We start from the raw sequence: 12,870 nt of genomic DNA on the forward strand, positions 1-12,870 counted from the left end.
ACTTGTTTATTGAAGAGATTTTCAAGTTGGCCTAAACTGTCGAGTTTGTAGTAGCATATCTAGACCAAAGATAATTAATGAAAGTAAATTGAATAATAGATTGGTCCACTGACGAATTACCTGGGCCCAATTTAACGGAGTCAATCACACTGCTCCACCTTCGGATGGTTGTTGATAGGTGATAAAATCTAGTGTTGAGATCCGAGGTGATTAGCCATGAGATTCTGGATTTTTAGGCCCTAGAGTTTCTTCATTCTTCAGTTGCTCTTGGAGGTTGTATTGAAGATGTTTTTCTCTTACTTGATTTTGTAAGGATGGAGTGTTGCACTGTACTTCAAGAAGCGCACATTATATTTTTTGAATGTTGACTTGAATTTTTTCAAAATGGACTTTGTTCTTGTCTTTAAGAGCGTCTTTTGTGGCCTTGATTTTTTTTTTACAGTGTATAAGCTGGAGTTCCTGTGAAATGCTTGCTCCATGCTTCTTGGATTATTATTTGACTGAGTGGCTTATGAATCCAAGATTCTTCAAACTTAAAACAATATGCCCGATGCTGGTGAATTGTTGTATTTAAAAGAGTGGAAGGTAATTCGATGCCGAACAAGTCAGATATTGCAATGCAGCGTTCAGGAATAACAGTCTCCATTTTTTGGTTTGCAGTACCATGATCTAGTCTCTCGCGTATAAGTGCACTACCTTGTCTATTGTTAGTCCATGTAAAAGATGGGCTTGTGAAGCTAATATCAATTAATCCATGACTTTCCACAAGGTTCTTCAATCCTCCAGTAGAGGTAGATGTGAAAGGGCACCCCACAAATTTTTTTAGATTGGTTGAGTAAATCGTTGAAATCGCCTATACAACACCATGGTCTCGAGAATGCTTTGAATATTGAATCCGAAAGTTTCCAAAAACTTGTTTTAAAGTGCCACTGAACATGCATATACAAATGTAACAATCCAAGGGTGATAGGGAGGATCTGAGTAAATCAAAATAGAGATAGCATTTATATTAATATTAATAGGTTCAATATCGAAACCTGAATGCCCTAAAAGTAGAAGGCCTCCTTTGTTCCTTGAGGTAGGAAAATTTACAAAATGATGAAAACAAAGACTATTCAGAATTGATAAGGTGCATTCTCTAGGCACCATGATTTCTGACAAAAAGATAATATCCAGATTATATTTTCTAATATTGGCCCTTAGAGATTGAATTGTTTTGGGTCGGGCAAGTCCCTGCAAATCCAAACCATTGTCTTCATTTAGCTGGTGGAGGCATTTTTGAGCTTATCTCTTTTGTTTTTTTAGATTTTTCAGACATGGTTGAGTGTGACCTGAGGTGCAGGGTGGACCTTGAATACTCCTTATATTTTTTAATTTTCCCGGAAGATCGAATCACATTTCCAATAGCATGAAAGCCAGAGTTTAATCAACTGTGATGGGTTCAGGAATGGCTTTTGCAGATTTGTTAGCCCCACCTGTTGGTTGATTTTTTTTTGCCTTTTCTTCAGAGGTTGTGGATCATTGGGCAAGATAGGAGTGCTTTGCCTTTTTGTAATTCTCTCAGAGTTTAGTGAGGAAAAGTGGGAGGCCTCTGGGATACAATTGGGCTATTGGAGCAGATGAATTTTTTGGTAGTGACTATTAGAATAACCAGTGCGCTTGAGTGATTTGAATGCTCAGTTTAGGAAGGGTAGCTGATTAGGCTTGCTTGTTAAGAAATGAGCCTTGTAGAATAAAATTTGAGAAAAGAGAAATGGGCTCATTGTAATGGGCCGAGAGGAGATGGGCCTTGTGCTTAGCTTGCTTTGCTTGATATCCTTGTATGACGACTGCATCTATCTCTATTGTGAACACCAGAGTGGCTTCTTCGTAGTTGTTGAGAGAGATAAATTCCCTTCCTAAGGCGCTGAATCGGTCAGGGCTTAGAAGGCATAATTAGGTCCTAGTGATGAGAGGTTTGATCTTGCCTTGACTAATGATGGGAGAGGATTAACGGTGAAAAAATTAAAACCCCACTCTGATTGGGTTGGAGATTGTTGGTGCTGATTGATTGCCGAAAAATTCGAGTGAGTAAATGCTATGCAACAATAACTCCTTGCCTCGGATTGCTAAAAAGTGCATTGGTATCGCCAAGTGCTGAGAGTTTTCAACTGCTAGATCAGCGAGTCGTTCTTGAAAGCCAAAATGATGCTATCTTGGCTTTTTTCCCAGGTGAGTTCCATTGATTGAGACTCTGGAAAATTCTTTTATGGTATTTCTAGTGTATTTTTCACCATTTTTCCTTTCCCCTTTGCATTTTGTGTTGAAAATTGTTGATTCTCGATCTTTTGGGTTGCTTTGGTTAGAAGAGTTTCTTGTGAGGTAGTGATTTTGAGATTTGAATGATGTTGTGGAAGGGGCCTGCTTTGAAGAGGGGTTGCTAAGAACCGATTAGTGGAGAGGGTCAGATGTGGTTCTTTTACTTGGCTTGGGATTTGTGGATTTGTAGTTAGGGTTGTCTGAGATAGTGGTGGGTTGAGGTTCTCAGCTCGGAGCCATGGACCGAATGGAAGATGTGTAGAATAGATTTTAGAAAAGTGCAAAAAATTTGAAAATGACCTAATCTTCCACAAGCATAGCAAAAATCCAACAACTTTTCCTATTTGAAAGAAACCCAAGTATCTATGTTGTCGGCTCTTGAGAGTGAATCCTTGTTTCAATGGAAATGTGACATCGATCTCAACTTTTATCCTAATAAATTTCCTGCATGGCATTCCAAATTGATCGTCTTCTTCTACCTCTTGTAGGTTGCCCAAAGCTTTCTCAATATGTGTAGCATTGTGTCATGAGTCATATGGTCAAGTGGCAGACTATGTATCTACACAAAAAGGAGCTAAGTGGTTCAAATGAATTTCCTGCAATGTAGAACCAGGTAGCTACGGTTCAAGAATGAGCAGGTGTCTCTTGAAGTTCCAGGGGTTTTGGTTGAGAACTCTGTGTTTGTCTTGAGGGGACTGGAAAGTGAATAAGAACAAATTTGCTTCCAAGTCTTCTATTAGGAATTTTTGTATGAAATTTCATGCATCTTTGATGCTTGCATGAATTGAAAACTTGCTCAAAGGGCATGCTACAAATAGAAGCCCTACCAATGCTAGCTTTGATTTTTTGATTTTGATTTTTTTGCTTCTTCCACTGCAGGTTCTAACTTGAGATCTTGCCATAAGAGAGTTTCAGTTTATGATATTAGGAAAAAATTTCCACTCAAGTGTAGATTGTAAATGAGTTTGGAGTTGGAATTTTAGCAGTAAAGGGAAGACTCCATGGTGGAGTGGGGGTTCACTAGGGAGTGAGGAGAGACTCTAGATAGAGTGGCCATTATCATCGCACTAACCAACACTTATCACAAAGCAAAACTCCTTTTGGTTTACCTACCTACTAGAACTTAACTACTACTTCTAGTTCTTGACTTCCTTATGGCATGCATGACATCCACATCCCTTAGCTCCACCTATCCGGAACAATATGACATTACCTTTGCATTGGCTTGACTTTGATCTATAACTTGCATCAAATTGATTATTATGATTCAAAGAAAAGCCCAAGGGCCCGGTTTGGATTCAAGAATTACTCCAACTCATTTCATCTCATCTCATTATTACAATTTTTTTAGATTTTCACACAAAATATAATAAACAATTTAACTTTTTCAAATCTCAAAACAATAATAATATTAAAAAAATAATATTTTAATAATATTTTATTCAATTTTTAACTTTGATCTAAAACCATTTCATTTCATCTCACTATCCAAACTTTACCTAAATCGTACGAGACTTACACATTGAGTTTCTTTGAAACGGTCATATATATATAAATAATAAAGAAAAATGCTAGTCAGAAGCCATTTGGCCGAAGCACACCACACAAATTCTAGATCATCAGGAGTGAAATATCGATTTTGCCCTCCATTAAAACTCTCTTTCTTTTTTTTTTCTCCTTCATTTCTCCTTCTTCCCTTCCATTAATGGTTTTGCGACAAGTAAACAAAATGAAATCAATAGTATAAAATGTGTAGTGGGCAAATCAGTACTAGAAGACGATTTAGCATTTCTTTTACAAATAACCATGGCCCTCACCTCTAGGTACCCATAACTACAAGAATTATTTTGCCTAGAACTATTTAGATCTAGCATTTTTGTTACAAAGATTGGGGGAGAGGGAGAGAGAGAGAGATAGGTGATTACCGAAGCAATGGCTGGGCAGCGCGAAGGAGAAGTGCAAAGTGCAAAAGAGAAGATGCAAGCGAAGGAGGACCAAAGTAACAAGGCCGTTTGTTTTTAGAAAATATCTCATCCCATCTCATCTAATAATTACAATTTTCCTAACTTCTAATACAAAATAAAATAAATAATTTAACTTTTTTAAATATCAAAACAAAAATAATATTAAAAAATATATTCTAACAATATTTTATTTAACTTTTTAATTTTGATCTTAACTCATCTCATCTCATCTACGAAAACAGTTTTGTGATTTTTTTTTAGTTTTGTTACTCATCATCTCCACACACCACACATCACATTTTTTTAATTTTTAATTTTTTTAAAAAATTTTATTCTTCTTAAATTTATTGAATTATTTTACTCATCATCTATATACCACATATTTGATAAGAGAAAAAAAATATAGTGTGTGGTGTGTAGGGATGATAAATATACTTTTTTTTTAAACGTAAATTCCACCTCACCTCAGCAAGCGGGCGGCATGCTAATTCAGCATAAAGGCTTCTTTGTAGCATGATTCTATAATAGAATTTAGTTTCACTTTGTAAAGGATTAATTTTAGTCTTCGCACCCAATGCATCTGCTGGAAATGTGGGAGTACATATACCAAATCTCTCCAAGAGAAGATCAGTATAGTAACATCCCTAAAGTGTCTGGTCATGTCCTAGACTCATTCGGTCGCATCAAGATCAAGCATTTTTGCACTCTCTTGAGTTTAAAAAAAACTCAAAACAATGCTTGACTACCTCCAAATCATTTCAATGTGTTCACAACCTTTAGCCGCTACCAAGATGTAGTGTCATTGTTTGACGTCAACAAACACTATCAAATATTCGATATCGAAGAGTCTTCCCTTTGTACTCATATCACTCAATTTTGGTCAAACAACATTCCCAACAATGCCTCTTTAGATCGTATCAATCATGGCCATAAACAGCATGCCAAAGTAGCAGACATCACAACCTCCATCTTGTGACATAATCAAAAGTAAATGACATTTAAAAATGAGACTCACACAGTGAGAAAGAGGGAAACATTTTACTCACTTACTCATATTGTCATATAAGCACATATAGTATGAAACACATGCTACGGTAGATTTCTCTTTCTTAAAGAACATATGTCTATATCAACACTGTACAGATCTTGGTCTAGCCGCTCCTTAAGCGTTTAACCCAAATTCCTCTATTTGCACGCCTCCAAGGCGTTAAAGAGGAACTTGCATCTAGCTTACTACAGGCTACATAGATGGTGGGGTAACCTATGCATAGTCCTATCAATGGATCTCATCTTAGCTCCCGCTAAGGCGACATAACTTTGTGTCAACCAACTTATCCCTTTAGACAAGTATCTAAGGACACAATGTCTCATCTCTACTCGCTACTTAAGCGCTAGAGGCGATCGCTCGTGTGAGTGAGCCGATCTAAGCCTATTGACATATCTTGTGTGTGTGTATTATAAAATACGATAAAGACAAGAACTGAATCATATTGTATTAATATCCCAAAGGAAAAGTTACATCTCAATATCATTTGAAACACAAATTACATTTACAGTCTACACATATTTGAACACATAGCTCGAGATAGGTGTCTACTTTATCACATTTATAGATGATTTTTCACGCTACGATCATGTCTACTTAATCTCCCACAAGTCCGAAGCATTGGAATGTTTTAGACGATATCTAAGAATGGTTGAGAACCAGGTAGACAAGAGTTTAAAAACTCTAAGAACTGACTGAGGACGAGAATATCTCTCTCAGCAATTTAAAAGACTCTGTGATGAAAAAGGAATAAAAGAATAGTTGAAGATGCCAATGGTTAGACATCTCTTGATATCACGGCTCCCAGCTGAAATCCAGCGATACTCTACAAATCCGACTCTATCTCGAGCTATATGTTCGGTCACTCCTGAATCAACAGTCCACATAGGATAGGAGTGAGCAACCATCACATGGCTAGTTACAAAAATAATACGAGAAAAGTCAGAGTGTACCTTCTTCGGCTCAGTGCAATCACGAGCGAAGTGGCCATTCTTTTCACAATTGAAGCACTCTAATTTTTACTTGTTCTTCCCACACTTGCCCCTCTTGTTGCATTGAGAAGTTCCTGACACCTTCTTAATTTGTTCAGCAGCTACCCCATTCTTGGACTTCTTGCGCTTAGGCCTTGATGCCTTACGCGAACCAGAATTAGCCACATAGGCCGTATGATTGGGCTTGGTAGCCTCTAGGCGCTCAACCACCAATTCCAAGTGGCGCGAGACATTATCAAAGTCTTTGATATTCTCGTTATGCGTTAGATTCTGGCTCATATTTTTCCAAGAATTCGGCAGTGATCTTATCACTGCCTGGACTTGCTGTTCATCAGTCAGGTTGTTTCTTGCCGACTTAAGTTCACGGATCATGGTTGACATAGCCCTAAGATGCTGCTTCATCGTGTGGTTAGAGCGTATCTTATAGGAGTCAAACCTCATGGTTAACCCACGTAACCTAGTGGCTGAAGTTCCACCAAACTTCAACTTCAAAGCCTCCCATATGCTTTGGGCAGTGTCATGGATCTCAAACTCACACATTAGATCATTGTGCATGCTGCTTAACATTATTATGCGTGCATCAATTTTTCTTAGGCCATTGAGTATAGGCTAGTTGATCTATCTTGTGTTGTTCAGAGGTCCCTTCTCCGGGCGCAGTAAGGGAGTGAGATAAGGCCTCCAAGACCTCTTGCTCATCTAAGACATATTGGATCTTGCGATGCAAAATGTCGTAGTTCTCCCAATCCAATTTTTCCCCTTTGTTTAAATCGGCAACTATACTCTTGGATATTATCTCACTACAATACGCAAAGAAGGAATATTACACACACACACACCTAAGAAATCAGTCGCATCCATCGAAGCTAGAAAAAGAATAATTTAGACATGTCGCAAGATTGAAAAATCGCTAGGCTTTAGAATCATCTCTTGCGCCACAATATCCAATTATTAAATTTCTAACCTAATTCCCGCGCAAATTTGAAAAACAAATATGGGAGAATTAATCATCATAAATCTCAACCATACTCTCACTATCTTAAGTAGTCATCTAGTCCTATTCACATGTAAAGACATAACCTACTAAAATCGCAATAACCTTTTGGGCTAGTCTACAAGGACAGCTACTCCAACCACAACAATCTGTTGGGCCAGTCTACAAAGATGATTAATATAAGACCATTACAGTCTATTTTTCTTGTTCCATCAGTGCATTTACAATTCTTACTGGGGTCACTGTGGTCTTTTGGCTATACAGTGCATTTACAGTTCATACTGGGGTCACTGCAATTCTTTCAGCCTATCATTTACACTGACAATTCTAACTAAGACTACTTAGTGAGAATTTTTCTATTTTATCATTAAAGACTAATGTATAAACATTCAAACCTAACATTCATAGATGATAAAATAATCACATATCCACTTGTTCAATTCACATATACATGTAATCACATTTAATCTAAAAAATTAAATAAAAGATCACATGTAATATAACATAATGGAATAAAAAAAAATAACATGAATATAACCATACATTCACATGTAATCACATTTAATCTAAAACATTAAATAAAAGATCACATGTAATATAATAATATATCTAAGCATATATTAAATCATGCAAATAATTTTTTTTTTTAATAAAAACAAAATAAATGTATAATAAATACATTTAAAACCCCCACCTAAATCAAAGGTAAGTCGCAACCCAGTGGTGCGCCCTACCTTTGACCGGTGGTCCTGGGTTCGAGTCCCAGGAATGCCATTTTCTTCCCCTTCTTTCTATTTTGTGTTTAAAAAAAATGGGTTCAAACAAGGTTGGTCTTCGAAAATGGCCCAGACCGTTTTTCTTTTTTAAAAAAAAACAGAAGGGCCGATCCAACCCAAATTTCTTTGATTTAAAAAAAAAAACTAATGGGCCGTGAGGCCCAGGCCCATTGGAAAAATCAGATGACCTAAGGTCATCTTCTTCCTCCAGATGGCTATTGTTCACGTGAATAGTAGCCTTTACACAGCAACAGCGTAGACGCCGCTTGAGACCACCACAGGCAGCCTCAGTTGCATCCTCCGCTGGAAAAAAACTAGGTCCAAGCAACTGGGTGCTGCCGCCCCACTTCGCTGGTGCGTGCTGCACCTCCGTGGTGCGCGTAGCACCTCACTGGGGCGCGTTGCCCCATGGTGGTGCGCGTAGCGGTAGTCGCCGCAGCACTCTGGTGCTGCAGTGGTGCGCGCAGCACCACTTGGTGCTCGCAGCACCTTGCAGTGCTCAACTATGGTAGTTTTTTTTTAAAAAAAAGTTTTGAAAAAAAACTTTGGCAGCACCACTGGTGCACATGAGGTTTTTTTTTTTTTTAATAAAAAAAATGACACCCAGATTTCAAGCATATGCAAGAAAAAATATAAATTGGAAGCAACTATACAAGTTTTGATACCAATGTTAGAAAACACAACGGAAAATCACCTCAAGCTTAGCTTATAAAATTGCTCCACAAGTTTCTCCAGATTAATAAATCTCCAACGTTTCCTCTTAGTGGTACAGTATACTACGTCGTATAAAACTAGAGTAACACTTAACAAATCCACAACCTAAATATCTTATCAAAAGAGAATAAAAAGAGAGATAGTTTTTATGTATTTCAAATGGTTCCAAAATCTAATTGAGGAGGACACGGCTAGCCTTAAAGGCCAGCCTTCAATTGTCATATTGAATGGCAGTAATGCATAAAAGCCATGCATTACACTGTAGTTAATTAGGAGGGTCAAGTGTCAACCCCACGTGGGCGCCCCTCTATCTGACATCTTTATCGTGCCCCTTCACCTATATCATACACTTTACCTGCACAATGTTAAGATCAGAACGTAGAATACTCATAAATTTTTTAGTCGGGTTCGAACAATCAGCATTCCGCAGGTATATCAATTACCGTGAGGTGGAATCGGAAAATTCGTGTTAAGTCGGAAATGGCTGATTTCATGTTGAGTAGTTTGTCCGGATCAAAAGTTGAAAGGCCCTATAAAAAATAAGGGAGACGATTGCCTTACAATCCAACTACAATTTATTTACAACTTATAAATAAAATAATAATATTTTTAAATTTCAAACACATCAAATTAAAATCAAAATTAAAATAAATATTTTAAAAAATATTAATTTTTTGGAAGGTTGTAGAAAAAATTATAAATGGGTAGTTATTTTATCATTTTCCAAAAAAAAAGAAAAAGAAAAAGATGCATATGTGGTACATCTAATACAAGGTATAAGTACTATAAATTACCGGTTACTAATTAATTCTTTAAATTAACTAAATAATTATGATCTGCTTAAATCCAAATGATCACTTGCTGGCCCCCGCGCCCCTCGATCTTAACGGTGGTGCTTACAACGGGCTGAGGTCATGAAGTACTACTGTGGGCAGGCGACCAATTCGATAAGATTGAAAAATATTTCAATGGTCACAAAGGGACAAAGCGGGTTGTCAAAGTTGGTGTTTTACAATCGGATAAGCTTTTGATTTTATTTTGGTTTCATGTTCATAATGGCAGGTTCAAGAAACCATATCCACTATCTAATTACTTGGTTTCATGTTCTTTTGACGATGCATACTCATGTGCACTTCAACATGCTAGTTTCATAACATTCTAATTATTATTATAATAATTAGATGGAAATGACGATCATGATCTTGAATTTTGTCATCTTTAATCAATACATCATCTGTTGAGTATTGATCTTTTTATTTAAGAAAACTGCTATACACATAAATAGATTATACAAAATAAACTCACAAACTGATGTGATTTCATAGAATTCGTGAGATCTATTTTATAATAAAAGTAATTTTACAATTTGACGTACCACATCAAGTCACATCAGTTTATTGATTTACTTTTATATAATTTTTTTGCGATTAAAGTAATTCACTTAAATTGCATTATTTTAATTGATCAAGTGATCGAATATATAAATTTAAGATAAAGAGTAAAATTGTTCTACCAAGATGGTTCTTGAAGACCAGATCTTATCGAGTCATTAGTACTGCTATTACATTTTATTATTCAACCTTAACATATTTATGGCCACCTTGAGTAAATTAAATATGGCCAATTATTCACTCTGTGTAAACATGACATAGATGCAAACACATCATATAATTAATGGGAAGACCCTCTAGGGGTTGGAAGTGAAGTTGAAGTTTGAGCATGTAGTTCGCCTCCCCAGCAGAGTAGAGCTGAACCCTAGCCTCGACGTTGCCAAATCAAACTGCAAAAGAGTGTTCTCCAACTGGTACCCTCCAATAACAATCGAAGTCCTGGGGTTCTCGCCTCCATTAACAAATCCAAGGCACAGCACATCCTCGCTAATATACACCATCGAGTTGGCACCAAATATGCTCCATAAAACATTATTGTTCTGCAAAACAAGATAAATAGTCGGTACAGACGGCCCAAGACGCGTGCTTAGCACGTTCTCCGAGCTGAAACACACGTCGAATGGTGCCACAGAAGCCACCCTCGTGATGTTCCTGGCAGCGGCCTCGGCGATGAAAGCCTCCGTCACTGCACTGAAGATAGAACTCTCCAAGACTGTGTAGGGGTTGACGGTGCTAATCTTAGTCCCTCCAAAACCTTCACTGTCAATGGAGAGCAAAGTCGTGTTTACTGCTACAACCTTTTCGTTGATTCTTATAGATTTTACGCCAATGAAATACTCCGCCGAGGGTTCGCCTTGTGCGTAGGCTGAGGCTGTGCTTACTGGGTTAATGAAGAGCGGCGTGTAGGCGAGGGACTCGGAGGCATCGATGTTAGGAAGCAATACGTAAGGACCATCTCCGAAGAACACGACTCCATTTGATGTGGTTGAAGATGTCAAGCAGATTGCGAATTTCCTGTGGAAGCTAAAGGCAGAAGCAAATTGCGAAGGAAATGCAATCCTAGTCCGGCCAAGACCAGCCATGCCTGAAACCCCACTAGCAAGACCCTCCAAGAGGAAAGTCGGTGCGCAAGAGAAAAGGAACTTGGACACGCTAACTGTTCTTCCGGGGTTCGACCCATCTGTGGATTGGACGGACAGAGCATCTTCGGCTACCTCACCGCTGGTGGCGGTGCCTGTGACGGTGTTGTCAGGCGTGACACCGCATGTGTTGTTGTTGCACCCTGGCCTTGGGGCTGAAAAGCAATCCCCACAGCCACTGGCTCTAGCCAGCGAGCATTGGGCTGAGTTGCAGCGGGCAGGACGGTAAGTGGAGGACACATAATTCTGCTCACAATCCACCCACAAAAATTGGCCGCCAAGATCAAGCACTAGGCTTAAAGGAACAAGCGGGGTTCTTTGGTTAATGCGGGTGACGTATTGGAGAGTGGCAGCGTCTTTAGAGACGGGAATCACAAGAGCTTTGGGCCGGAAAGATTGCTGTGCATAAGAAGTGGGAGCAATGAGAAATAATATTAGGAGGGAAGAGGAGAGAAGGAATCGGATAGAGGAGGCCATGTTCAAGTTGTTTGAGAGAGATCTATTGAGAGAGATCTATGAAGGCAACCTCTATTTATAATAGTCGTACCTTAGGTACTGTCACAAAGCTTGTACGTGGCGGCTTGCTTAAAGTAGTAGTGCATGTCTTGGAGCTAGCTTGGGATAAGGCCAAAGCGAAGGTCAAAGGAGGCTGCTTAATTAATTAGCTTTTGCTTAATTAATCTAGAAGCCAACATTGACTTTTAGCAAACTGCAAACATATATATCTTTTTAGGGTGATGCTACAGCCCCCGTTGGGCTCCCGCTGGGGCTGTAGTATAATTTTAGATGTATTTTGTTTAAGTAATTTTTTATATATATTTTTTAATATTTAAAAATATTTAATAAATTTAAAATATTATTAAAAAAATAATTTCTTAATCAAAAATTAAAAAATAACATATTAAAAAATATTTTCTTAATCATAAAATAAAATAAAAAATTATAAAAATTATAAAAAATATTTTTTATAATTTTTTATTTTACTTTATGATTAAGAAAGTATTTTTTAATAATTTTATGATTTAAAAAAAAACATTTAAAATGGTCATGCTACAGCCTTCCCTGGGGTTCCTGCTGGGCTTATATAGATTTTTTTACACTTTTAAATATTTTTAAAAAATAAAATAAATTTAAAATATCTTTTTTTAATAATATTGTAATTTTTATTTTATTTTTTTAAAATATTTAAAATTATTAAAAATATTTATATAAAAAAATTAAAATAAACACATAAAAAAATTACTAGAGCCCAGCGAAAGCCCCAGCGGAGCATCTAGCATTTTCCATCTTTTTAATTATTTAATGATCAAAACATTTTTCTGGTATATGGTGAAGTCCAATCGCAATTCATGAATAATTACGTAACCATCTGATCATCTTGATGCTAATGAATTAATGTATAAACGCTAATTAATCACAGTAATCTGATTGATCATTTAATATATATATATATATATATTAATATTTGATAATCATGATGCATGTTGGGCAGCCTAGATCGATCCTTTTTCTTTCCTTACTTTATTAATTTACCAATATAAATGCATGCACAAGAAGAAG

At 37.1% G+C, this 12,870-nt stretch overlaps 1 protein-coding gene across 1 annotated transcript; it reads right to left on the bottom strand.

Annotated features, from left to right (window-relative positions):
* Positions 1-10,234: 10,234 nt before the first annotated feature.
* On the bottom strand, positions 10,235-11,823 carry LOC109010910 (probable aspartic proteinase GIP2). Its single transcript, XM_018991871.2, has one exon. The coding sequence runs from the start codon at positions 11,785-11,787 to the stop codon at positions 10,468-10,470; it is 1,320 nt and encodes a 439-aa protein (XP_018847416.1). The 5' UTR covers positions 11,788-11,823; the 3' UTR covers positions 10,235-10,467.
* Between the last annotated feature and the right edge of the window lie 1,047 nt (positions 11,824-12,870).

This window comes from Juglans regia, chromosome 11 (assembly GCF_001411555.2).
Source record: "Juglans regia cultivar Chandler chromosome 11, Walnut 2.0, whole genome shotgun sequence".
NCBI classification, from domain to species: domain Eukaryota; kingdom Viridiplantae; phylum Streptophyta; class Magnoliopsida; order Fagales; family Juglandaceae; genus Juglans; species Juglans regia.

Coding starts and splice junctions, on each gene's coding strand:
- LOC109010910 (XM_018991871.2), bottom strand. CDS start 11,787: ATGGCCTCCTCTATCCGATTCCTTCTCTCCTCTTCCCTCCTAATATTA.